This window comes from Telopea speciosissima, chromosome 5 (assembly GCF_018873765.1).
Source record: "Telopea speciosissima isolate NSW1024214 ecotype Mountain lineage chromosome 5, Tspe_v1, whole genome shotgun sequence".
Taxonomy (NCBI): Eukaryota; Viridiplantae; Streptophyta; class Magnoliopsida; order Proteales; family Proteaceae; genus Telopea; species Telopea speciosissima.
Window position 1 is genome coordinate 15,451,968 of NC_057920.1, and position 26,145 is coordinate 15,478,112.

Sequence of the window (26,145 nt, forward strand, 5' to 3'; positions counted from 1 at the left end):
CTTATACCATGGATTTAGATATGGAAAATTTTCTATCACTTTCCCTGTATTTACTCAAACTTTCCTACTAGAAACTTTCTGTTTGATTCCCTCAAAAAATAAACTTCTACCTCTCCTTCTTCTCTTGTACTTTAAAATACACAAATTACCCCTCCTTTTCCATGTTTACTGGTTGGTCTCATTTTTTAATTTTTCTTTCAACTCCTAAACTGCCAATATTATTTATTTCCGTTTTATTAGTAGAAGTAGGACCCACATTTTATTTATTTTTGAAACTGGAGGTGTCCGGCCTTTGGCCAACTAATTTTCCAGGGTTTGTGCACGACCCCGCAACACACATGAACCGGGAGATACTGGGAGCCCCATGTTCACCATTAGCTTCCTTAGGCTTCGTCCCTTGCCAACTGTGCTGTCCCTTGGGGCTGACCCACATTCTTCTTACTTCTTTTTCCGCAGAATGCTTTCTCCGCAGAACGCAGCAAACCATCCCCCACTACTACACCCCCATCACCTTGCCCTGAACCTACAACCCCCTCACCTCTCCCCTCTATCCTAGTCCCTACCGCCCCCATGCCACCCCCTGCTTCCCTCCTTCCCTCCTTCCCTGTCACTCCCCTATTCAATCCCTCCTCCTACCGCCCTCCGCAATGAAATTTTTTGGAAGCTTACAAAGTTAATGTAATCAGTGAGGAAAAAAATTTACTTGTTTTAAGAAGAAACACAAGTTCTCAAATGCAATATATGAGTACGTTGAAATACACCAGGTGGGTACAAGGGGAGAAGGAGAGAAGAGAATTTTTATCCGCTGTTGAACGCATCGTGTGGCGCAACAGAGACCATGTGTGCACAGCGGGCCCCATTGTGCAGACATGGCCGCTGTTGCACCGCACAATGTGTACAACAGCGGCTGCTATACTAGAGCAGATAAAGGTTCGGAGAGAATAGGTTTGGGGAAGATGAGGGTATAAGATTCATTTCAAGTCCAAGTAATATATCTCATGTCATCACTTAGCAGCCAGTTCCTAACGGACTATTAGTTTTGCATGTTTTGAAAAGTTTAGAAGGTTTTATAAAAAAAAATAATTTAGGGGGGTGTACACGATTTTTGAAACTTCGAATCGATTTACACTTAAGGCAAAGTACAAAGGGTGTAAGCTTAATTTTTCCTAAAATATATTAATAACATTAGTAATTAGTATTAGATTTTATAATACTACTTATAGTATAATATTAGAACATTATACTATATACATAGTATAAATCGAATACCGGAACTGGAGTCGAACCAAATAGGAACTAGAACTGAACAAGTATGGGACAAGTACTGCTTTTAAGAACCGGACTCGGTCCAGTTCCAGATCACACCAATTCTCCTTAGAACCGAACCAGAACCGAGTACCCGTTCCAGACCGGTTTACATCTTTACTTGCCCCACTTTAGCTTGGACCTTCTTCCTGATCGTTTAGCCGGACCATGTTGGGAATTGGGACCCCACCATATCCAGAAATATGTGGCTTTATTCATCCCTACCAAATTGGTTGTCTATCTTCTTCAACAAAACACTCCAAAGTACTCCAACACTCTCTCTCTCTCCTCCCCCCGTCCCCTCCTCTCCAACTGTATGTTTCAATATCGACCTCAGCAGTCAGGAAGGACATAATCATAATACAAAACTCAAAAAATAAGGGAGGGTAGAAGAAGAAAGGGAAGCCTGGGAATTGAAGGGGAAAAAATGTCTTTAGCACCTTCGGTTCCACGCCTTCACTCTCTATTTATCTCTTGCCCCCACAAGTTCTTTGCTTCTCCCTGCAACAAATCCAACTTACATCAACGGTCACCCACTTCGTATCCATGTATAAGAGCTGTGGATCTCGATCAGAACACGGTATTCTCCATTCTCTCTCTCTAATCTCTTTTTCTGCTTCTTTAACTAAAAAGGGTTTTTAAGTTCAGAAACTAATTCTGTGAATATCATCAGATTGTGGCGATCTCAGTTGGGGTTGCAAGCGTAGCGATTGGGATAGGGATACCTGTCTTTTACGAAACTCAAATCGATAACGCTGTAAGTCTCTTTGAAATGTAGCTTTGATTTTGAATCTTACAGGAACAAAACGACTACCTGTGTCTCTTCCTCTTTTCCTTCATTCTTGTATATTTTGGTTGCAGGCAAAGCGAGAGAACACGCAGGCTTGTTTCCCCTGTAATGGAACCGGTGCCCGTAAGTTCTGTTAAGGCTTAAAACTGATAATTTCAAAATTTCAAATTCTTTAGGAAGACAATGTTCTTGTGCTTCTTCTCCTTTTTCTTCGAAGGGAAAAATGGTGATTGCAGAAAATGTCTCCTGCCGATCACGGAATGGCCCACCTAACCATTACTTATCGGTAAGGGAGTGAGAAGCTGGACCATTCAATTAATAAAACAAAGTAATCGGGTCAGGTTGGGCCAATTTTGAACCTTCTGGGGCAGTGGCATGAAGGAACTGCCAATCCTAACCCATAAAAGATTTAAGCTTCTTTGAAGATACTCTGCTTACCACTTATAATACAACTCCACTCACTCCTCACCACTTCTTCTAATGTCATTTTAAAATTTGTTTGGCCCCTTACCCCAGCAGGCCTACTGGTGGTTCTTTTCTCCTCTACTTTAAATAATATTGTTGCTCCTCATTGGAGCATTAAAAGGCCTTTGTTGTTGTATATTACGTGCCTAATGGGGCTCAATCTAGTGTATGGGCACTAGATTGGATCAGCCTAATATAGGATAGGTTAAAGAGCTTGATTTAACACGTTCCATCAGCTCTAAAGCTTTTAGCTTATTGGTCAAGTATCTAGCATTATACTTGTCTAGCTTTTATTAGAGTTAATTATAAATTTGCCTAATTTGTTTAATCCTTATTTGTCTTTTAGGAAAAAGATTGCTATACTATCCTTGTACAGACTCCTTCATACCTTCCTCATATAAAAAACTACTAAAACCCACAACGACATTTCTCTGTCTTGTTCTGACCATGTGGTTTCTATATGATGATACCATTTTCCAACCCCTCATTGATTGTAGCGTTCAAATTCCTTCTTACGCTGCCCTTGTAGGAAACTCTCTTATCATTTTAGTTTTTCACTCATCCACCTCAACATGGGTATTATATGATGCCAAGTAAAAGCTTGTGTAATATCACACCACTATATGTGTAATTTTGAGGAGGAAGAAGGAAAATTAACCATTGGAATGGTTGACATCAGAGAGATGCAGATTTTGTATGGGGGCAGGTGCTGTGAGTGTACAGCTCGGAGGAGATGAGAAGGAAGTCTCACGCTGCATCAACTGTGATGGTGTGGGCTCCTTGACTTGCACTACCTGTCAAGGCTCAGGAATTCAACCTCGCTACCTTGATCGCAGGTATGTTTCAGTTTGAAGAACTACTGAACAACTACTAATGAACCATACCTTCCCATATATATTGGAGAATATAGACTTGCTCCTGAACCTCAAGAAAGGAGCAGAATACCTACCTACTTAAGTTGTCTTTCAGTAAATTTACACACAAAAACACATTCATAGAGAGGACCTAACAGGTATGTGACTTTTGTATTGAACAGAGAGTTCAAAGACGATGACTAAGAGAATTTGTAGCACTAGATAGTAGTTACTGGATTCAAGTCACAATTAACAGGAGAGATCCAAGGACGAGCACAACACATTTTGTAGTAACTATTCATATCATATAAATTAGTTCACTCTATTGTATTAATGCAAATCTTCTTCCATTACTATATTTATGTGTACAAGTCCTCACCATCTTACAAAATTTTCAATTGACATGAACAAATCGTACTCCTAAAACAAAATCTGATCCAAAAGAATAGAATCTTGTAGTTGGGTCTCTCGCAATTCTATTTCAGAAAAAGTTTTCATTTTTTCTTTTTCACAGCTCATTTTGATAAGCTTATCAGGAAAGTCCATGATTATTTAGTCATATGAACAATTGGTTTTAGATAACTGAATGTCGAAGTAATTGTAAATCATATGGATGAACCATATATCAAATTCTAGACTCAAATTCAATCAAATACCTTTCCATGTATGTTCATATATCCTTGTATTTTTCAATCATCGGTTTATATCTCCCATAATCTCTAGAATTTCAAAGCTTCATTTTGCTACTTAGTGAACTCTATCAAGGCTAAAACTTAATATATCAACAGTAACCTTGAGGTCTACTCATCAACAAAATTTGGAACCCATCTAATCCACCATGTAAGATATATTTGGGCAGTTTTGTCAAGCTTATAAGGATTGGACATCCTAGACTTTTTAAGACTTAAATATGACAGTCATTAAATTTAATATTTTCTTGGGAAATGGTTTGCAGCCAGGCTGCGTGGCCCAGCACCAGCACAGGGCCAATGAGAGTGTGACACAAACATCCAAGGGAAGGGTCAGGGTGGTCATTTCTCTAGGGCATAGGGGGCCCACTGCCGGACAATGAGGATGAGCTTATGCATCAGGTGGTTCTATTTGAGCCACTTGGATGGCTAGCTTTGGCCAAACTAATTACTGGGTAGAAGCAACATGGATGGCCTGCTCTGGCCACCAAAATTCAGACCCCACTTCTTGTATGACACTCATTTAATTAAGTCTCAGTCAATCTAATATTTTCTTGCAAAATGGCTAAGTTATTCAAGATGGCCCAAGTTTCCGCCAAGTGGTAGATCGGATGAGGAACAGATTTTGTGGATAGGTAGACCCCAAGGTCCTTGTCTTGTATACCAGGAAAAACAGAGCTCTAAAAATCCAAGGATTACGAGATAATGCAGAGACATCCTTGGACAGCAGAAAAATATGATGCATACTAATACAAGATGAGGTATTTGATTGAATTGGGTACTAAAATTTGATGTGTGTCTAATTCAACCCTAGACCTATCTATCCAACTATCCAAATTACCATATCATCCTACCACGTGATTAAAATTGCTGAGCCACTCTGGTTCGATTTGAGCCTCTTGATGGCTAGCTTTGGCAAACCAACCACTAGGTAAAAGCCACATGGATGGCCTGCTCTGGGTACCAAAGTTCAGGCTTCGTTTCTTGTATGATCCTCATACACTCCCTCGTGTTCAAGTTCAACGCACCCTACAGTCCTCATATTCAAATTTATAACCATCACCACATTCATGTCAAAATTGCTGAAAAATGGCTTTGAAGCCAAAGTTGTCACATAATGAAGCCCTTTAAAATAATAAAAAGAATTGATCATCTGCTCAATAACCTGTGAAAATTCTGATTTCGGTTTGCTGATTTCAGGTGGGTATTTTGTACTGAAATTGAACACATGTACGAATCCATGGTTTTCTACAAGAGGATGCATGGGACTACTGGGATGTAGTCCACACACACACACACACAAAAAAGGGTATAGCATAAAATTAAAAATATGATTGAATTTGAGGCTGAAATTGGACACAAGGCCAAGCTAGGCAATTCACATTGGATCACTCCGGCTACCAAAACCTTCTTTTAGGCCCTCAGTTTTCTGGCAGCGAATCGAGCATCAATTATGTCTAGTAGGAGGTAGGGAGGGTTCGGGTGCAGATGAGCGGGAAGAGGTGGGGATTGAATCATCAGGTTAACAGGTAGTTGAAAGAAACCTAACAATCAAATTTGCCACATCATTCTTCCATGTGAGAGATTCAGGCTGTGTTTAGAAATCTAATTGTAACCATCTCTCCCCCACCCCCCCCCCCCCCAAAAAAAAAAAAAAAACGAATATCATACGTATATCATACTTTAATACGTATGAGGTGGTTCTATTCTCAGGGAGAGGAGAGAATGAGAGATGCTCTTCTGAAATGCTCAGTTAGACAGTGATGGAACCATCAACGTATATCATACTTTAATACTTTGTTTGCTCAGTTATGGGCTTATCAATGTGGGCCAAGATGGGTCCTATTTTCCGGTGGAACATGGATTTGAAGTAGATGGGCTACCTAGAAACTATGTGGGTTTTCACACATGTACGAATCCATGGTTTTCTACAAGAGGATAAAACTATGTGCTTTATCCTATCGTATATCTAAGGTATATTTCTTAATTCAATGCCATATAGAAAGGGTGTCAATCGTGCTGTTCCGTTTTTTTGGTTTCAGTTTGGGTTGGACTCAGGTTCGGTTTGAAAACCGGGTATAGTTTGCTTTTGGGTAGGGATTAGGTAGAGTTTTTAAGGTTTGGGGGTTGTTTGTGTTCGGGTTTGGTCCTATCGGGCGGGCCAATTGGTGGCCTGTGTACGTGCTATAACCCGTAAACCGAAGCCAAACCGATAAGGCCTTGGTTCGGTTTGGATTGGGTTCGGTCGGGCCGGTTTTACCGGTTCGTTTAGGTTTTTGACACCTTACCACATATAGTGCAGTCAATTACTTGACTCTGTTCACATTATGATAATTCCTTCTCTCCTAATTCTCAACTTAGCAACAGCTTCAGTGGATAAAGCTCTCTTAATACCACATTAGAAAGAAGAGGTGGGAGGGTTAGCTGTTGAAAGATGTGGTGAATTAGGTGTTGCACACACCCTCTAATCTTAGCTTTTAAACAATTAGTACTCTAATTAATAAAAAAATCTAATCCCATTCCATGAAAAGCATTTCACAACTAAAATTTGATCGATCTTCTAGAATGGCCAACCAGTCTATCTATAAAGCTTCAGCCAAAATATATCCCATCATGATGATGATGGTGAAAGCAAGAGCTAAGGGTTATTCCTTGGAGAGAATTGCATTGATAGAGAGTCGACGACCTAGATGCTGAATCCAATACTGATGAGAATCTGACCATGGAAAGAATGGAAAATCCTTGCAAGCTTGGATTACACACAGTGAAAGAGACCTAAGTTCCATGTCTCTTAGAAACACCCCTAAGACATTAAGAAAGTGGAACCTCACATTTGTATTTGGTTGAGGTAAATACGAATAGTTATGTAAATAACCACATAATGAAATGCTGAAGACAAACCTTAATACTAATGCATACCTTTAGGTAACACGAAATAATGCTACAAATGGCTAAATGTAACAAATCTGAGGGAAGAAGAGGCAGCAAAACCCAAAACCTAAACAGGCATTGCACAAATCTGAGAGAAATGATAGTAAGAAATGAGAAGCAGGAGAAGTACCTAGCACAGGAATGAAGATGTCCTAGTGACCATGAAAAAAAATTGATAGAACTCCAAACTGTCTCCCTGCAAAATGCTGAAATAATTTGAATTTCTATTCATCCAGTTGTCCTTGGTCTGTCTTCCCATGCAGGCTCGTTTATATCCATTTGCTTTTAATCTTCAGTTTTGAGTTACTGCCTTCTGAAAGGGCATTTAGGTAAAGAGATGCAATTAGTAGTTGCATATAAATGTTCATGTGGCTGAAAGAGGTTCGTATGCTATTAGTCTGTTGATGTATCTGACAAGGCTAATACGTTTAGGCAGCATCTTTTGAACAAAAACATTCTTTCAACCCTCGTCCAACCCCAACCCACCACGGTTTTAAATATTGACATCGGTACTGGTATTGGTCGATACTGATACCGAATACAATACCGATACCAATACGGATCGGCCTGCCTGGGATGGTTTTGCCCCCATTTTTCTTTAAAACATTATTTTTTAGACGATTTTGCCATTACCACAGCCCGTTAGGCCAAAACGGTATCATCCAAGTATTGGTATCAGCCTCAGCCAATACTGAGATTTGAAACCATACCACCCAACCCAACCCAATCCAAAAAATTGTTTCAAAAACATGTTAAAATAAAAAAGAATAAAAGTAGGGATGTACTCTTTACCTTAATACAATCACAAACTTCATATCTAGTTGGGTCCATAAACATGCATCCTGACAATATCAAAAAACCAGCCTTCTCAGTCCTTGAAATCTATTATTCAACTGATACCTTTTCGAGACTAACCTCACAAACCATCCGAAAGTTCAAGATATGCATCCAAACATTCTCTCCAAAGGAGTAGAATTAAAAAAAAAAAAAAAAAAAAAAAAAAAAATTAGAAGAGAGAGAGAGTCAGTGCCAAGGAGTAACCTGTCACTGGAGGGATATTTTTTTGACTAGCCCCATTTAAGCTAAAGATCAAGCAGTGCCTTTGTCTTTTAGTTGGTCTTCCCTTTTGAGAGTGTAAAATTCCAGCATTTCCTCCTCCACGGGATGGGTTTTGCCTACTATGACAAGGCAATGCAAAGGTGCTCCAAAATCAACCATAAGTATTTCTCTCATCGGACCTGCAACTACCATCTGATCTTCACTGCCAAGGCGAGCAAAACCAACACAAGTTGTGTCTTCATTGTATGCTGAAGATCATGCAATGACACAGAAGAAAGACGCATAACCGTTAAAGCCATTGGTCTCCTTTCCTGGTCTCATACAATAGATATACGCTACAAGAAAGAACGGAATAATTGAAGATGCTATCTTCGTGAAGTGCATTGAAGCAGAAAATAGTAAGTACTGGAATAATTCCATTCGACTCCATCCACCCTATTGCTGTAGTCATGAGACACATCCAAGGCAGTTGGGGCATAAAGAAAATATCCCTTAGAAAATGGGAAGAGCATAAACAAAAAACCTAAGCTCGAATGGTGAAATCAATGGCTAATTATGAAGCTTCAAATGAACTTGAGGCCTAAAACTAAGCAAATCAGGCAACTACACAGTATCAGCACAGTCAACTGTTAAATTTGGGATTGTTGGATATACTTGCTTCAGCTCGATTTACATATATATTTGCAAAGAAGCCACTTCGAACAGATAGTTATAGCCATTTGTCAGCGCTGAGCTCCAAGGAAGCCGTCCTCATTCCAACAATGTGTGCACAACCATCTATCCTAATATCCTAGACCAGGTCAAGACAGATGGTTTTGCGGGTGGAGTGGAATTTAGAACCTAAACTCCAGTGTCATTGTGGCAGTTGTTGATATAAGGGTCCAATGCAACCTAATTTTCCAACTCTCTAATTAGGTCATATGGGCGCAAACAGTGCAGTGGCAATTTTGTAACTTTCAGAAACAGTTTACGACCCCTTTTGGAAAGAAAACAGAATCAGTTACTAAATAGGAAATAAAATTTGAAAGAACTTTTCTAGAATTTCAGAATGGTATGAGGATAAAACAGAAACAATTTATAAATAGGGGGACCGTTGGGTAATAACAAGAATCTACCATTATTTATAAATAAGGAAACAGATCTCCTTCAATCTCACGACTGAACAATAAGGGTGGTAAACCAGTTCCATAAGGTAAGCTATAACTTGCTGAAATTCAAACAGATCAGAATATGGCTTCACCAATAGGATTGCCCAAGCCCAGCAAGTTATTCCCAAACTAGAAAATAGAATTCCAAAGCAACTATGGATGGATTGATGGGTGAGTTGCAGAAATTTCAGAAACAGAGCATGTCTTTTTGTTTTTTCCCAGGAAAGAAACAGCTGAATAAACACAGACTAAAGCCAGGATATAAAAGAGAATGTCAACAGAAACCTATATACCAAAACATGGAAGCAAACTGACCACAAATCTATTATAAATGACAAGATTAAGGAAACAGAGGGGGGGGTGAATCAGTGATTCAATTTTCTTCCCTTTTCTGTTTCACACACACTGACACAAGCAACATCTGTTGGCACTTAACACAAACCACCACACATTCGTGTACACACCCCAGCCTGACTGTTAAACGCTCTACCAAGTGTGTACACCCATCCTGCACACAATCACTTCTAGCTCCACAAATGCAACTAGAAGGCACACACCCACAACACAGAAATTTTATGAGGTTCGGCAAGATGCCTACGTCTCCGGAGTAGTGCCTGTAAGGGCTTCATATCTACCCAATACACTACTTTGGCTGCACCTACATCTGGGAGCTACTACACCCATTTTTCCCAACAAAGAACTGAGAGGGAATTATAATGCCAGTACAAAAGATAGCACCCACTATCATAGGTTTATCCAATGGATTACAAGTATATTCAAAGTTATATTGGACAGCGTTATAGGTTTACTTGAGAATGGAAGGAAAAATAACAAGTATATATAAGGGTAAAAAAGCAAATACAAAAAAAAAAAGAGATTAACTTGATTTATGTTATCCTGGTTTAGGTATCCCAAACACAATATGTGAAACATTGGGTATCTTAGCTGCAATTTCTTGAAACGTTAGGTACCCTAGATGTCATTTACCCAACAAAACTCAAAACAAAAATAATGTGCCAGTTATAGTTTATGAGTGGGAATGGGATGCTAAACCCAATGAACAAGGCAATTGTCATACCAGATTCTCCACGCATTTTTTCAACCTCCAACAGTTGTTCAATGGCAATGTTAATTGTCATGTATCTTGGCTGTTCATATTGCTTTTTTCCTCTGGAAATAATCAATGGGCACAGACAAAGGAATAACTAACTTGACAGCAGTTGGGAAATAACAGAAGCAAGAACTAACCAAACTTTTACCAGGCAAAACAAAGGCATCAATTTATTTTGAGTTCTCACCTGCACAAAGATTCCAGCGATGGTTCTTTCACACGGATATCTGCAGTTCTAATATATATCAGCATACTTTTAGACATAAGGAACACATAGAAAAAAAATATTTACAGGGTTTCTCACAAAGAAAGGGCAAGCAATTTCAAAGGGGAAATGTTTGCTTTCCATGAAGAACCAAAAAGAGATAAGTTATCTTTCTTAATGATAAAGCATCTGACGTGAACCACTTATGAGAATTGTGGGTTGTCTAATCAGTATTCTAGTTAATAAACATAGCCCAATAGCAAACCAGATATTCCAAGGATTCTAGTTGAGAAATTGTATGGGTCTTTCATCTGGTGTTCTACCAAGTGTCCTTTTGATGCAGATAAAGCACAGCAGTGGGCGTATTTTAGTAGAAATAAGCCTTGGCTTGGGTTATATGCGTGTTGGGTATTTGGTCCAATGGATTTTCACTGTAATAGGTCACTTTAATGGGCCTAAAATATGGGTAGGAGTAAGAATATGGGATTTATAAGTGAGTGAAAATGTGGAGTTTGTTGTTTGTTTAGAGTTCTATTTTCATTATTATATTATAATAGTGGGGCTGGAATTGGTTACTAAAATCCAGTATAATTTCAGTCTCTTTTCTTTATTAAATCCAGTCTAGTTTCGGTCTCTTTCTTTATTATATTTAAGAATTCTAGGCAACTAAGCCCACCTCCAAAGCAAGCTATTGGTTGGAGCAGTTTTAGGCTTAGTTTGAGTCCTTTTTAGAGTTTTTTTATTTAAACATATGTAAGGGCTATACAATTAATTTTGGCCTGTGGATCAGTGTTGCATCAGTAGGATTCAGGTGTTTTGACTCTTGAGGCCATGGGTTCAAGAGGGTTTAACTACTGTGAATTCAGTAGTGAACTTTCTGAACATCTTTTCTAGCTTGCGCGTACCATGCTCTGCCATTCATTTAACTCAGTTTGCTTGCATAAATATTGTACTGTTGGTTAGGTTTCAGTCTTGTTCTTATTCAGTTTTCTGTTTCTGAATTCTAGTCCCAAGTTCGGTTTTCAAATCTTCTTCTAATCGAATTTCAGCTTTTCTACTTGAATTAAAATTTTTCAAAAACTCTGTTACCTGATCTGAATACTTAAATCTGAGTTCAGAATATTGTTCTACTTATTAGTTACTGTTATTTATACTCTACATCATTATGTTTCTGCCATAGATTTCAGCAATCCTACTTCAAGTCTGATTCCCAAAAATCTCAGTTTTATGAATCTGGTTTACTATTCTGTTTCCTGTTCTATGTTACTAGTTTATTCAATTTTCTAGCTCTTAACTGAAAATTTGATAAGAACTCTAATCTTTTTTTTTTTTTTTTAATGAGAATAAGAATTCTAATCTGTCCTGCCATTCTGCAGAACTTGAACTATCCTACTCCTCGTAGGATTACCCAACATCTGTGGTTCTGTCCATCAGATTCAGACAAAACTTGACAGAATAACCTACCCAATTAAGAACAGCCTTCGACCAGAATTTGAACATAACCAGACAAGCCCTTTTTGAGCTATTTAAATTTCTTCTAATCTGTTTTGTCTTTTTTGCTGGGATCCTGTTGCAAATTGATCTCCCACTGGATCTCACCGGTAACCTTTTAGGCAAATAAATTTTTTTCTCTTGGCACTAGCATGAATGGTTATAACACCCAACTAATATTGTTACAGACAATAAGAGCTTAGAATAGATGTACAGGCCGAAGACAAGTACAATTACAAACTTTACAAACAGAAACCTTCTACAAAATTGCAGTGGGTGATAATGCCTGGGAGCAATAGTCTTTTGCTTTCTTATACCCTCAAGAAACAAGAGCCCTACAGAGCCAGCACCTCAAATGAGCAAAACCCTAAGACAGTAATAAATAGAGGCTGAAAATTAATATAAGAATGTACCTAATAAGCAAAGTGTATGTAATCCAAGTACACGGTTTCTCTGAATCTTCTCATAGAAACTGTCAGGCCTCCATGTCTCAGTGAAAAATGGTATGGAGACAGTTTCTCCATATCGGTAGAGTTGCAAACCACAGACTCCAACAGCATTCATTACTGATGCATTGTGTATGACCTTGACTTCCACACCCAAGCTCTTGGCTCGGACAACCAGATCGGAATGTGTTGTAGCTCTGTTTTCCGCATGAAAAGTCAACAGCTATATGAGGATGGTAATTACATTAGAAAACATAGAATCGTCTTAACATAAGAGAAACAGTATACCATGATTCGGGGAAAAAAAAAAAAAAAACACGAAAAAACAAACAAAAAACAAAAAACAAAAAGTAAAAACTTCACTATGTTTTGCCTATACTATTGATGTGCGAAGGATAAACATACAACTGTTCCTGGAAGCTTCAAGTGCAGATGGAAACTGAGGGATTGATGGACCCTCTAGTAAGAAGTTAAGATATCACTACTAATCCAATTATGAGGAAGCAGCAACAAATGTTGACCACATTGGGCAACAGGAATTTACTAACGCATATTAACCACATTGGGCAATAGGAATTTACAAACACAAACTAATCCTCCCATTCATCTATCAAAATACCCTCGAGATAAGGCAAGCAGAATACTTCTGCGAGTCCATAATCTCTACTAATATTAACTTAGAAAAAGATCAAAATTTTGTGACAGTTAAGATGGTAATGATTGGATCAAAGCCATGAACAGTATCAACCAATGCACAGAATTCTGAAAGCCTAATCATCATAACTACGACAAGCAAACATAAATGCAAAATGATTTTCTGAGAGCGTAATCATAATAATTAAGACAAGCAAACATAAATGCAAAATCATAGAAAATAATGTAAGTTACCCAAAAGGATCCCCAACAACCAGGAAGGCCACATTAGAGCCCCCAGCCTCCGCCAATATATCATGAGCCTGTTCTTCAACCATTTCTCTATCTGCAAGTATGACGGGCTTCCCATATAACTCTTCCTGCCAAACCGAAATCTCACATTAACAAGGAAGAGGTAGAGAAAAAGAAAATGATAAACTCGTCAACTGATACAAGTAATAAGCATCTGACCAGAACAATATGGAAAAGAGAAGCAAGTTACCAAAGTCGAAAAGCCATCAGAAGAGAGACCGAAAGAGAGGAGAGAAGTGTAAGCTTCCACGTACACTTTATCGCATTTCCTCACAGCCTCCAGGCCTCTAAGGGTGATATCCCTCTCATCACCCAGACCCAAACCTATTATATACAACATCTCTCTTGCTTTCTTGATTCTGAAATGATTCTGGTTTCTCCGAGCTTCAAGCAGTGAAATAGATACTAAATGAGTCTAAGTTCAGTTACAGCAAAAGAAAGGATACTGATACATACAGGTATTAAACGAATCTAGGCGTCAATATTACTTTTAAAAATATGAAACTAAAAAACATGTACGGCAATAATGTGGTTCGAATTTAATAAGGTTCATCTGAGCAGTGTACAGTGTCGCAGAAGGCTTGGATTCAGCTTGTTTGCTTCTTTGCGCGCGAGAGAGAGACTTACAGAGAATCCCTCCGCTGCAATCAAAGGTACTGTCGGAGAACGAAATCTGCAATTACCGGACACTCGCCGCTGCAACTATAGGCGGCAGCAAGGAAGAACCAAACCTGAAAGATTTCGAAACTTGCCTCCAGAGAAGTAAGAAGGGGAAATCGAGATTTTGGGGTTTTGATACCTCTCTCTCTGTTTTTTGGTAATATATATGGGAGGGTAAGGAGGTTAATTTATGTTTTAGAGGGGAGAGATAGGTACATAAATATCAATACACATCTTCTGCGGGGTCTTGTCCGTAGCGACTGTGCGGCCCATACAGAATGCCGCGCGTAATGTTCGTCTTACCCCTATTCGGGCAAGGCGCTTGGGCAGGGGTAAGGCGGACATTACACCCGACATTCTGTCTGGGCCGCATAGGCCGCTACGGGCAGGGTACCGTAGAGGATCACAATCCCACATAAATATTAATAATGTATCCTACTCTAGTGGTGAGCGGTGGCAGTGCCTGAACTCTGCCAAGCAGCATCTCTTTCAATCTCGATCGTTGGTTTAAGGATCTTAAATCTCAACCGTAGAATATAAAGCCAGTCAACTCAACGTGACAGCAGGTTTCATTATTGTCTCCAGTTCCTTGCCCGGTACAGTGGTCCAGCTCCACTCATAGGGAGCCGTGATCTAACCCCCTGCCCGAGGGAGGTTAAAACGTCATTTCCACCTCCTGAATTGGAACACTGTACCGGGCAAGGTATAGCACAGGAAAAAAATTCGGTTTCATCATCCCCTTCTTCTTAGATCCTTCACAGCCCCACCCCTGGCCACCGTTACAAACACCGCCCCTGCTATTCGCGCTCTGTCACCACCTCCATCCCTGCCCTCTCCTCTCCACCGCTCCTTCGTCTTCCTCCTCCATAATTTCCTCCCTGTTTTTTTTTTTTTCATCTTTTCGTTCTTTTACAGAATGAGTGGGTGATTTTTAGGCTATTTCCGAAGAGTTTCGATGGGAAGAAAACACTTGTTTCAGGAAGATTTGAGCTCCTTTGGAGATGAACTGGTTACCTTCATTTTGCCTCCACTAATGGATTCTTCTAAGACAACTCACGTGACCTGCTTCTCCAACCCAATGGAAGGCCAGAAAAACCAAGAAGAGAGAGGGATGATTTCTTCAATTCTCCTCTTTTTACTGCTTATGCTAACCCTCTGATGTGTCCCCTACTTCGTTGATTTCTTCAATTCTCTTCTTTTAATTCACTACTTCAGACCATGCCTTCTTGAGAGCTTTGTTTAGGAACCATGAAGCAAGCATGAGACAGAGTAGCAAAGTTGAAAGGGAAATGGTTAGCATCTTGCAAGAAACAGTTCTGATCACTAAGATCAATACTGAAAGCTCTTCAGTTGTCTCGAGGATCCATCAACTTCAGGTGGCCCAGTAGACGTTAATCGTCTTTGGAATTATTGAAATGATAGAAGAAGAGGTAAGAGGAAGAAGCTAAATAGATGAAAGAAGAAGAAGAATTCAAGTATTATTTTTCTTGTCTAAAATTGATAGTGTGTGTGTGTTTATAAATTTCTGAATCTAAATAACATGAGGAAGGAAAATGAAGGTCATAGAAATGTTATATGAAATCAAACTCAATTTTCCCCTTTGTCAATATTTTCTTTCCGCCCTGATTTATCTACCATTTTTTTCATGATTTTTAAGCATCAATTACTTGAGAGTCATGGATCATGACATCAGCGATCTAGATTTGATTCAATCACACCCGTTGGTATATGGATTCTCACCTTTTATCCCCTTTTTATATCTAAAGTTTTAAACTAGAAAACTTAAGACGTACGACAATGTATTAAACTCCAAACCAAGCTCTATTGTAAATACTCTTCGTTTTTAATTAATTTATTATATTTTTTCCTTAAAATATGAATGCAAATCGAAATAGGGTTTGAAAAGATTCAATAGGTTATAAAGACTGAGGAAATGAAAATTATGAGACTAAAACACGGATTGAAAGTGAATTGCATCCGTTGTGGGAAGGAAAATTTGGATTACAAACTGAGAGATGTAAACAGATAGTCGAAAATCTAAATTCAATTTTCGCATTCGTATCCGGACAAAAGATATTCGGATTCGATCACATCCAATCCATTTACATCCCTACTTTACACCTATCCTTTTTGCTTCCAGAAATGTCATTTTAAGCAACTATAAATGGCAGTGGGGGTGGGACAAATGCCAAGCATTGCCTGCAGCGTAACCAGGCTCACACAATCACTGATAATAGGACAAGATGAACTTAACCCATAAAATTTTTTTTAAATTGAATCTTACGGTTTATATAGAAACAGGGAATGGGAATACCTGAACATAGGCAGATCTCACCCAAGATTAGGGAACGGGTCACCTCTACTGAATCGTTGTCCCCTCTAATTCGCAAGGGGGGTGACCGGGTGAATGTTCACGTACATTCACGCACGTGAACAACTCACAGCTGTTCAGATAGAACGTTCGCACAGAATAGATTCCATCTGCACGGCCGTGAATCATTCATGTGCGTGAACATTCCCTGCACTCCCAATTCGCTGCCCCCTCCAATTCCTCCAATTTCTCACATGGGGGCAGAAATGACCACCCTACCCCCTGCCCGAAAACACTGCCCAAGGTGAGGTCCACTCCCCCCTATTAGAGGAATTGAAGGTGATAATTATTCTCTTCTTCCTCATTCATAACTATGGGAAAGATAAGATCTTAAGTCAATCTCTCACCAAAGGGAGAGTATGTGTGCCACACAAGGGGCAAACCTCGAATCTGTTTGATGCATCAAACACCCAGGAACATAATTTCGAACCAAAGCAATTATCATGTAATCACGCCAATCTTAAATCAACAAATTAGAACTATGTTAAACCCTTCAAATTAAAACTATGGTAAGCCAAAATCAGCCCTCCAGCAAAAGCAGTGAATGCTAAAAGCCCACAACCATTCAACCCTTTAATAAAAAGCCAAGAGCAGAGGTAGACCAACTCAACCTCTCTAGGGAAGTAGAAACTACGCAACACTAACAGGCTGGCTGAGTGTGTATCTTTGAGTCTTACATCTGAAAGAAAAGTTTCGAACTATTAGAGCACAAGAATTTATAAAAAGCCAAACAAAGAGCCCAAAAATATAATTTTATAACAATAAAAAAAAAATAGCCATGGGCACAAAATACATGCAAGCAATGAATAATTCATCCTGAACAGGCTTGACTACCACATTCTTCAAATTATAAGACTCCCATTCCTACTTCGGTACAAGTCCTCAAAACTTTAGTGAAACAAAAACTCGTCTAGGAAGTCATTCTTTTAACATGCCCGCACATATACCTCCCAATAAGTCTTCAATAAATTAATATTGGAACAAAATCTCAACAACCAAAATCTATGAAGAAGAAGAAAGAACAAGAGAACCAAGAGAGAAGATGGGAGAAAAGGAAAACAATGGACCACGATAGGATTCCGTAGCCCCTATCATGGTCAATCTTCAATGTATATAACAAAAGGTAATTGACTCTTAGTAGGAAACCTACTAGGAGAATATGTCTAATAACAAGAGGAACGTAAATAAAGTAAATAGGTAGACTAAGGAAATAACTAACATAACTTTAAAACTACAGATAAAACAAGATAGGGACACTCCCCCTATCGCGAGTTGACTTTAACACATATCATAACACTCCCCCCTCCCCCAAAAAAAAAAAAAAAAAGAAGCTAGAGGATATAGGCTCCATCTTGGAGCAACAAAGATGGATATAACCAGAAGAACCCAACTTGAACATATAACAATATGTAAAAGCCATTTCTCAGCAACACCACCTACTAGTCGCAACACAATCATAAGCACATCAAACATCAGCACGGAAATTGAGAAAAAAAATCTTCATGTTGAAAATCTAAAACAACAAACAAAATAAGCGGCAAAGAATACCAACCACAATCCAAAATGTCATGGCAACAACAACAACATCATAAGCCCTTCTCAAGAAAGGCAACCAATAATTTTCACAAGGAAGACAAATAAAAGTGCAGCATAGGTCCTTGTGAACCGATGGATGAGTGGCAAAACTAGGAAGGATAAAGTAAGGAATGATCCTATTAGAGCTGGTTTGGGAGTAGCTACGAGAAAGTCGTTTGAGGTGGCATGGCCATGTTCAACGGAGGCCTTTGGATGCTCCAGTACGGAGGAGTGATTTGATTCAAATTGAAGGAACTAAAAGAGCCAGGGCAAGACTTAAAATGACCTTAGGAGAAGTGGTGAGGAAAGACATGCCTAGCTTAGGCCTTGCATCAAGTATGGCCTCGAACAGAGTTGATTGGAAGGCAAGGATCCATGTAGCCGACCCCATTTAGTTGGGATAAGGCTGAGTTGTTGTTCTTGTTGTTGAATAGGCCATTGCGAACCACTGGTAAAAGTGCACTATAGGTTACCGCGGACCACAGATAAAAGTGCTATATAGGTTATTGTGAACCACATAACATAGTATAAGGTTTCTGGAAACCACTGATAACAATATAAGGTTGCTGGGAACCACATAACACAGCATAAGGTTGTTGGGAACCACATAACAGTATAAGGTTGCTGCAAACAGGTAACCCATCTTTATAAGATAAAATTGTAGTTGAGGTCACGAGTAGGGACACGAACAGATAATAATAATCTTTAAATAAATAGACGACACTATGCTGATGGCAGAAGTAGATAATAGTAATAATTTTCAAATAGCTCAGATAAGAATCTCCAATCTCCTCCTTACGTGTGACCCACGTGGACAAATAATGCAGAAGATGCAATAAAGGATAACCCATCATCATATGGCAGCAGTAACCAGCATCACGAAGGATGAGCAAAACATAAATTTCATAATCAAGAGCAACTGCAATAGCATCAATAGAAGCAACGGATCAGATCAAAGTAGATAAAGAACTCCAACACAGGACACAAACAGGGCAGAATAATTTTAAATTAATAACCCAAAACCAGAGAATTTGATGTCTCCCAAATTCTGGTTAAATGCTCCTTGCAGACGATAATAATAGTCCCCAGAATATTAATTTGATCAAATGGATGGTTTGCACTACATATAGCATGCCCACCAAATTAGCAGGTTACCAAGAAACCCAAGAAAATTAATCCAATCGGGCAGATCTGTTGACCAAGTGTAATGATCAGTCAAAAAAAGATGACAAAAAAATTGATGGTAATCCGATGGCTAAATCTTACTATAAAAGCACATGCACATAATAGTTGGCAGCCAAGAGAACAAATGTAATGGCAGAATTGTAAATAAATCGAATATCCAAGGGGGGTGGTAGGGACATAATTAACCAAATAGGGAAGGGTCACTTAATAGACTAAAACAAGGACACAAGTATTTATTATGTGGGGGTATACTTGGGAAGGAGAAACAAAATAAGGGTAAAGGGTAATAGTTCTAAGAAGGAAGGGTATTTTATGAAGTTTAGACAAGAAATAAGATTCTAAAGCAAAGAAGAACAATGTCGTCTTCCTCATATGACCAAACAATCCAACTGCAGGAGGAAATCGATTCAAGAAATAGATCTCACCTATTTGGGCTCCAATCAAAGTGAGATTTCAGGAGGGAGTTCTCAACTCTTAGATCTCTCACAAATGAACAACAGAGGGTCAAATCATCAAACAACAGTTGAGTATTGAACCTCTGAAATAAGATCAGGCAGACTTCACTGTTGCAGGTTCCTTCAACAAGTCAGATCTCACTACCTGCATGGGATGATGGTCCCAAATCGAACAGGTTGGATTGCCCTTCGGTAAGGAACGTATTCACTCAATTTAAGAACGAAAGAAAGGGTTTGGTACGGATCGAGCAAAACTATGTGAACTGGTGATACCGCCAGAAACAGAACACAATAAGCAATTTCTGAATACAGAGATTAAGAGAAGAAACAATATCTGGTTTTTTCTTCTTCATCACTCTGATACCATGGAACAAAATCTCAACAACCAGAACTTGTGAAGAAGAAGAGAAGAGAAGCGAAGAAGAAAGAACAAGAAAACCGAGAGAGAGAGAGAGAGAGAGAGAGAGAGAGAGAAGAGACGATGGGAGAAAAGGAAAACAATGGGCCATGATTGGATTCCATATCTCCTATCGTGTTCAAGCTTCAATATATATAACAAAAGGTAATAAACTCTTAGTCAAAAACCTATTAAAAGTATATGTCTGATTACAAGAGGAAATTAAATAACTAGACTAAGGAAATAACTAACACTATCTACCACTAAACATAAAACACCATACGAACACTCTCCATATCATGAGTAAGCTTTAACACAGATCTTAACAAATATAAACTCTTGGATTTACAGTTCAAGATATTTGTCAAATTGAAAGTGAAGTCTGACTAGTTTCCTTCTTCCTAGGAATCTTTACTTTTTATCTGTACTTTTACTATGTACTTAAGCACCTAAGAAATATAACATCTTATTTCCAGTCATTCCCAATGAGGACAGTGTAACACAAAATCAAGAAGTCTGTTCCAATTAAAAATGGTCTCACATTCGGGATCTTAAGAGTGATATGACATAGCTGAAAATCTACACTCCAAATAATGTAAGAAACAAATGTAAGAAAAAATGCCACTAAAATATGCTTATAATTCAAAAATGTTACGGAATGTAGATCATTAGGCCAGGTTTGGCTGAAATATCAGCATCAGCATGGGTCAGAACCATTAGCTCTAGAAGCTCCATGGTCAAGCAGTTCCATGTGATGATAACCCAGGGACTGGAAACAAGATTAAATTTTCCACTTGCCATTTGTTTGGATGCAAGGGATGCAATACTCATTGCCACAAGAAATTTCTTAAACAAAACTGTAATCCAATTTGAAGACACCCAAACTCTTGAACTACACAAAATATGAGGTTCACTATGTAACGTAAAGTACATTACAACTGTGACAAATCAAACAGGAATAACGAGGATCAGATGAGAAGAAGAAGAGAAGACAAGGAGAGAAAACGAAAGAGAAGAAAAGAACTAACGTAGGAAGAAAACAAGCTCATGGTTGGACTTAATCCTCCAACCATGCGCAATAAGGTATATATATATATATTTAATGAATAAAAGAAACAATTACAATTTATAAGCATACCCCTGGTGTATAAGCCAATACATATAATTGTCTATAAACTAATACAAATAAGTCCATATACCCAAACTACCCCTCTACAATAGTAGTAAACACATGAATCTCAACACTCCCTCAAGCTGGAGTATATATATCCTAGGCTCCAGCTTGAGACAACAAGAACAGACATAACCAGCAGAAGCAGACTTGAACAGATAAATTAGTCGTAGAAGCTAGTAGCCAGCAACCATATGTAAACTCACACCAAATAATAGAATCACAGAAAAAACTGACTTCTAATCACAGTACCAACAAAAACATTTCAGCCACAAGCAGCAGCAATAAAGAAAATTCTTCGTGAAGAAAAAACCCATATAATAACGAACAATATAGGCAGCAGATAACATCAACTGCAGACCAGAAAAGAGCAGCAGTAGCAAATGAAGAAATCATCGTTGCAGGCCAGAAGTCTTCAACAACAACAGCAATAGCAAATGCCCAGAGAAAAGAAGCAGAAGGAGATGAATAAATCATCGAACGGGCAAATAACCTCCAACACGGCGACAGCCAAGAATCTTCACGAAGAAAACACAAATAATATTCATAAGAAGACAAGCAAAAAATCTCCAACAAGGAGACACAATCTTCATAATAGAAAATATTCAATAAAAAGAAATAATCCTAACCACCTCCAATCTCTCCCCTCACGTGTACTTGCTACACGTGGAGAGGTAATGAATGCAGGGGAGACAACAAAAAACATCCCTCATATTGCAGTATCAACAAGTATTGGCAGCACACAAACCACATAACCAAGAGCAGCTGTAGCAAATAAGATCCCAAATTAATAAGATTTAAAATAAATCTGAGAATTTTTAAAAAAAAAAATACCAATAATGCCAACAGCACAACACTTGCAGAACGTAGATGGCATCAGCCATAGCAACGACTTCAATAGCATCAATCGGCAGCAACAGATCAGAACAAAGTAAATATTAATGAACCATCCCGCAACCTTATAGATCACCATTATAGATATAGAAATCTCAGATTTGACCACAAACATCAATCTCTCTAACACTATGGCAAACAGTAAAGCTCTCTTTGGCATAGTTTATATTTATATTTATGACCTATTTATGAATAATCAATTATGATAATAAGTAATGGGCTATAAACAATAATCGTTTGGTTACTACAAGACATAATAGATTATATAATGAAATATAGATTTGGTCTGTTTAAGTGAAGAATATATTATGTATTAAGTTATTATAATATATATATATATATATCAAAAGGCTTATTTTATATTATATTATATATTATTATAATATGTATAGTAGTATATATAAATATATATTAGGGGTGTCAATTGGTCAGTTTGGACCGGTTCTGGTTCAATTTCACCGGTTTCAATAACATGATCCAATAAGGATGCACCGGTTTCGGTTCGGTTCGGTTTCTCTCATAGTTGTCACGGCAGCATGGCAGTCCAAGGCGGTGCAGGCATGTCTAAGCGCTTAGGCGGTAAAGCGGCCGCCTAAGCGGTAAAGGCGGTCTAGTGTTAGTTTTTCCCCTCCCCCCCCCCCCGAAACACTCAATACATGATGGCATGATGCACCTTATATCATTAAAAATTAAATTTAAGCCACCTCAAGTCATCAAAATGAAAAATAATACATGATACATTAAAATTCAGAATAATCAAACATCATAAATTAATTAAAAATCTAAAAGAAATAACACAAAGTCAAAAATGAATAATCAGCATTCTCTTATTTATTAATCAGTTAATCACTCATCAATAATCACTAAGTCCTAGATAAAAAACTAACTATTATCATCATTTCATAAAAGACATAGTTGCAGCAGGTGTTAGTACTACAGAGAAGAAGAAGCAGCAGTTCAACAAAGCAAAAAGAAAAAAACAGAGAAGCAGCTGCAGCAGGAGGCGTTATAGACTACAGAGAAGAAGAAGCTGCAGTTAAACAAAGAAAAAAAATAAAACAAAACAGAGAAGAAGAAGCAGCAGTTATGCAAAGGAAAAAAAACAGAGAAGCTGCAGCAGCATCAGCATGCGTTACAAACTACAGAGAAGAACAAGAGCAGTTAACCAAGCATTCAAGCAAAAAAAAAAAAACAGAGAAGCAGCAGCAGGTTAGTGCGTTAAAGTGAAGAAGAAGCAGAGCAGCTATCCAAGCAAAAAAGAAAAAGAGAAGCAGCAGCATGCGTTACAAACTACAGAGAAGAAGAAGAGAAGTTAACCAAGCATTCAAGCAAAAAAAAACCAAGAAGAAGAAACAGAAGAAGCAAAGCAGCTATCCAAGCATTCCAAGCCAAAAAAGAAAAAGAGAAGCAGCAGCAGACGATAAAAAAAAAAAAAAAAAAGAGTTGAAGAAGAAGAAGACGACTATGGAGTTGGAAGAAGCTTACCTTGCCGCAGATGGAAGAAGCTTTGCCGCCTTCGTCTAAGTCTAGTTGCCGGAATAGTGCCGGAATAGAGGAACTAGGAAGAAGCTTTGCCGCCTTCGTTTGCGCAGATTTCGCAGAGAGAAAAAACTGGTCGAGGACTTTCACTTTTTTTTAACTTTTTGAGAAGTTTTAGGTTTTTAACTTTTAGCTTTTTAGGGATTTCAGTTTTGTATGATCCCATGTAGCAGCATTACACGAAATACTTTTACATCAACAAATAAAAAGCAAAGAAACAGAATAAAGGACTAATGCATGAAAAAAAAAACCACTCTCAAGAGAGGCGGCCGACTTGACCACATGGCGCACCAAGGCGTCGCTTCAACCGCCTTGGCGACGCCTAGTTGGTCAAGGCGGACGCCTTTCGTGACTCTAATTAAGCGTACCATAGCTTAGCCCTTGGATTCCCGCTTGGACGCCAAGGCGGCGCCTAGGCGACGCCTTGACAACTATGGTTTCTCTTATTGGTTTACTATCGGTTTGGTTTCAGGTTGCATTATAAATATATTTAAAACCGATAAATTTCGGGATGGTATTGGCTTCTTACTGGGTTATATTGGTTTCAGTCCGGTTTTTTAAGTTTGGTTCGGTGTCTTATTGACTTTGGTGCAGTCCATTTTGATTAAAGTGTCAAAAAACCCCAATTCGAAACATGATCCAATAAGCTCATATCGGTTTCAGTCGGTTCAGGCTAGGTTTTGACACCCCTAATATATGTTAAGAGAGAGAGTGGGGGCACAGTGAGGGTTGGAGAGAGAGAGAAAGGTTTTGTTCTAATTTTTGTTAATTTTACAATTTAACCCCCACTTAAGTAGCAATTATGCACATGTTCATTAATGGTACCAGCATAAACACACAATAACAGTTTATGGTGATAAATCATAAACAACTCTCGAGCTGTTTATGAATCTATGCTCATATTGATTTATTTTAAAGAGAAATAGGGGTCATAAATCATACCAAACACATCTATTTATGTTTATGTGTTCCATAAACATAAATTTAAACTATACCAAAGAGAGCCTAAGCCAAAGGTTCCATCAAAGCTAAGCAAGCTAACAACGTAGCAGCAGTTTAGAAACAATATCATAGCAGCAGGGCATAATTGAATGATAATAACTCACAGACAGAGAGTCTGATCCCACTACAACTCTGGTCAAACATTCCTTGCACACAACAGCTGTAATCCCCATTCCCCAATATATGGAATAGATCCAATATAAGGCACAGAGGTCAATATATCAGAAATAGAAACTAGAAGTCCTAGAAAAACAGGAACTTCTAGAACCCATAACTTGGAGATCAGAACCAGATCAAGTTCTGGTCGATTAATGTGACAGATGCATAGAGTGAAACTCCATAAAATCAAGTACATCCGAAGGTTAGATTCAGAGATCCATGGATTCTTGATTGCAGCAGAAAATATCAAAAACAAAAAAAGGAGTGCCGCAGGTTCTTCATAGTCAGAAAACAGTCCAGACTGTACCCCAGTTGATTCTTTGATGTTGCAGACAGAAAAAGAGGTCTGATCAGCAAGGCAAATAGGAGTGCCACAGGGTTTTTAATAAGATATACTTATCAGGAATCACTTAATAGAGTTACAGAAGGCAGTAAATAAGACCACAGGGAAATGCAGTCACAAGATCACCAATAACAAGGTGCAACAATCAGCAGCAGCCAGACTAGATGTCAGCAACCAGCAATCGCAGGGATCTTCAAACACATGAAATTCATCTTCAACCACAGCAAGAAGTCTGATTTCAGCAGGCCAAGCAACGGATAGGAAAAACCCTATCGCAGATCATATTTACGAAGAGAACAATCAAGACAGTAACATAGCCACAGGTAAGTATGGGATCCAAAATAAAGCAGCAAGAGAAAAACACCACCGTGGGACATATGATCATCACAACTGTGACAAAATCAAACTGGAACAACGAGGATCAGATGAGAAGAAAAGAAGATAAGGAGAGAAAACGAAAGAGAAGAAAGAACTAACGTAGGAAGAAAACAAGCTCACTGTTGGACAGAATCCCCTAGTGATGAGGAATAAGATATATTTATAATGAATAAAGAGTCAATTACAAGTATACCCTTGGTCTATAACCCGATACATATAATGGTCTATAAACCAATACAAATAAGCCCATATACCCAAGCTACCCTCTAAGGTAGTAGTAAACACAAGAATCTCAACAACAACCATATATTACACAAGGCCGTTTAGTAGGCAGCTTAAAGTCTATCTTGTTAGCATTATTATGGAGTTTTTTTCTTATTAGTTCAAGCTGGATCCTCCTTCTTTACTTATATGTATAATCCAGCTTGAGGGGGAATATTGGAATATGTAATCCAGAATACCGTGGGGGTATTCTGGTCCTTTTGGGGTAGATTTATTCTTATGATATTAGGATTAAGTTGCTGCTCTTATAGAGTCAGCTAGTTAGGGGTAATTATGTCTATTTCAGTCCCTTTGT

At 38.5% G+C, this 26,145-nt stretch overlaps 3 protein-coding genes across 3 annotated transcripts in view; 1 reads left to right on the plus strand and 2 right to left on the minus strand.

Annotated features, from left to right (window-relative positions):
* Positions 1 to 1,690: 1,690 nt before the first annotated feature.
* Positions 1,691 to 3,768, plus strand: LOC122661705 (protein disulfide-isomerase LQY1, chloroplastic). The gene is made up of 5 exons (XM_043857202.1): positions 1,691 to 1,885; positions 1,979 to 2,062; positions 2,167 to 2,218; positions 3,240 to 3,396; positions 3,597 to 3,768. The coding sequence occupies exons 1-5, from the start codon at positions 1,733 to 1,735 to the stop codon at positions 3,616 to 3,618; spliced, it is 468 nt and encodes a 155-aa protein (XP_043713137.1). The 5' UTR covers positions 1,691 to 1,732; the 3' UTR covers positions 3,619 to 3,768.
* A 4,353-nt stretch (positions 3,769 to 8,121) lies between these two features.
* LOC122661827 (probable diphthine methyl ester synthase) lies at positions 8,122 to 13,857 on the minus strand. The gene is made up of 6 exons (XM_043857338.1): positions 13,630 to 13,857; positions 13,383 to 13,507; positions 12,462 to 12,691; positions 10,540 to 10,579; positions 10,320 to 10,411; positions 8,122 to 8,341 (listed from the first exon to the last, which is right to left on the minus strand). Exons 1-6 carry the CDS (start codon positions 13,777 to 13,779, stop codon positions 8,124 to 8,126), a joined length of 855 nt encoding a protein of 284 aa, XP_043713273.1. The 5' UTR covers positions 13,780 to 13,857; the 3' UTR covers positions 8,122 to 8,123.
* Positions 13,858 to 17,048: 3,191 nt separating this feature from the next.
* LOC122661826 (uncharacterized RNA-binding protein C17H9.04c-like) overlaps positions 17,049 to 26,145 on the minus strand; it is a 30,115-nt gene continuing 21,018 nt past the window's right edge. The window contains exon 7 of the mRNA XM_043857337.1: positions 17,049 to 17,149. Coding sequence (XP_043713272.1) covers positions 17,101 to 17,149 — 49 coding nt within the window. The 3' untranslated portion in view covers positions 17,049 to 17,100. The remainder of the gene's footprint in view (positions 17,150 to 26,145) is intronic.

What these genes read in the sequence shown, in the direction of transcription:
- LOC122661705 (XM_043857202.1), top strand. Translation starts at nt 1,733, where the DNA reads ATGTCTTTAGCACCTTCGGTTCCACGCCTTCACTCTCTATTTATCTCT. An exon ending in TGGATCTCGATCAGAACACG is followed by an intron (nt 1,886 to 1,978) that starts GTATTCTCCATT and finishes GAATATCATCAG; the next exon opens with ATTGTGGCGATCTCAGTTGG. An exon ending in CTGTAATGGAACCGGTGCCC is followed by an intron (nt 2,219 to 3,239) that starts GTAAGTTCTGTT and finishes GGTTGACATCAG; the next exon opens with AGAGATGCAGATTTTGTATG.
- LOC122661827 (XM_043857338.1), bottom strand. Translation starts at nt 13,779, where the DNA reads ATGTTGTATATAATAGGTTTGGGTCTGGGTGATGAGAGGGATATCACC. An exon ending in CTGATGGCTTTTCGACTTTG is followed by an intron (nt 13,508 to 13,629) that starts GTAACTTGCTTC and finishes TCGGTTTGGCAG; the next exon opens with GAAGAGTTATATGGGAAGCC. An exon ending in TCGCTGGAATCTTTGTGCAG is followed by an intron (nt 10,412 to 10,539) that starts GTGAGAACTCAA and finishes GATTATTTCCAG; the next exon opens with AGGAAAAAAGCAATATGAAC.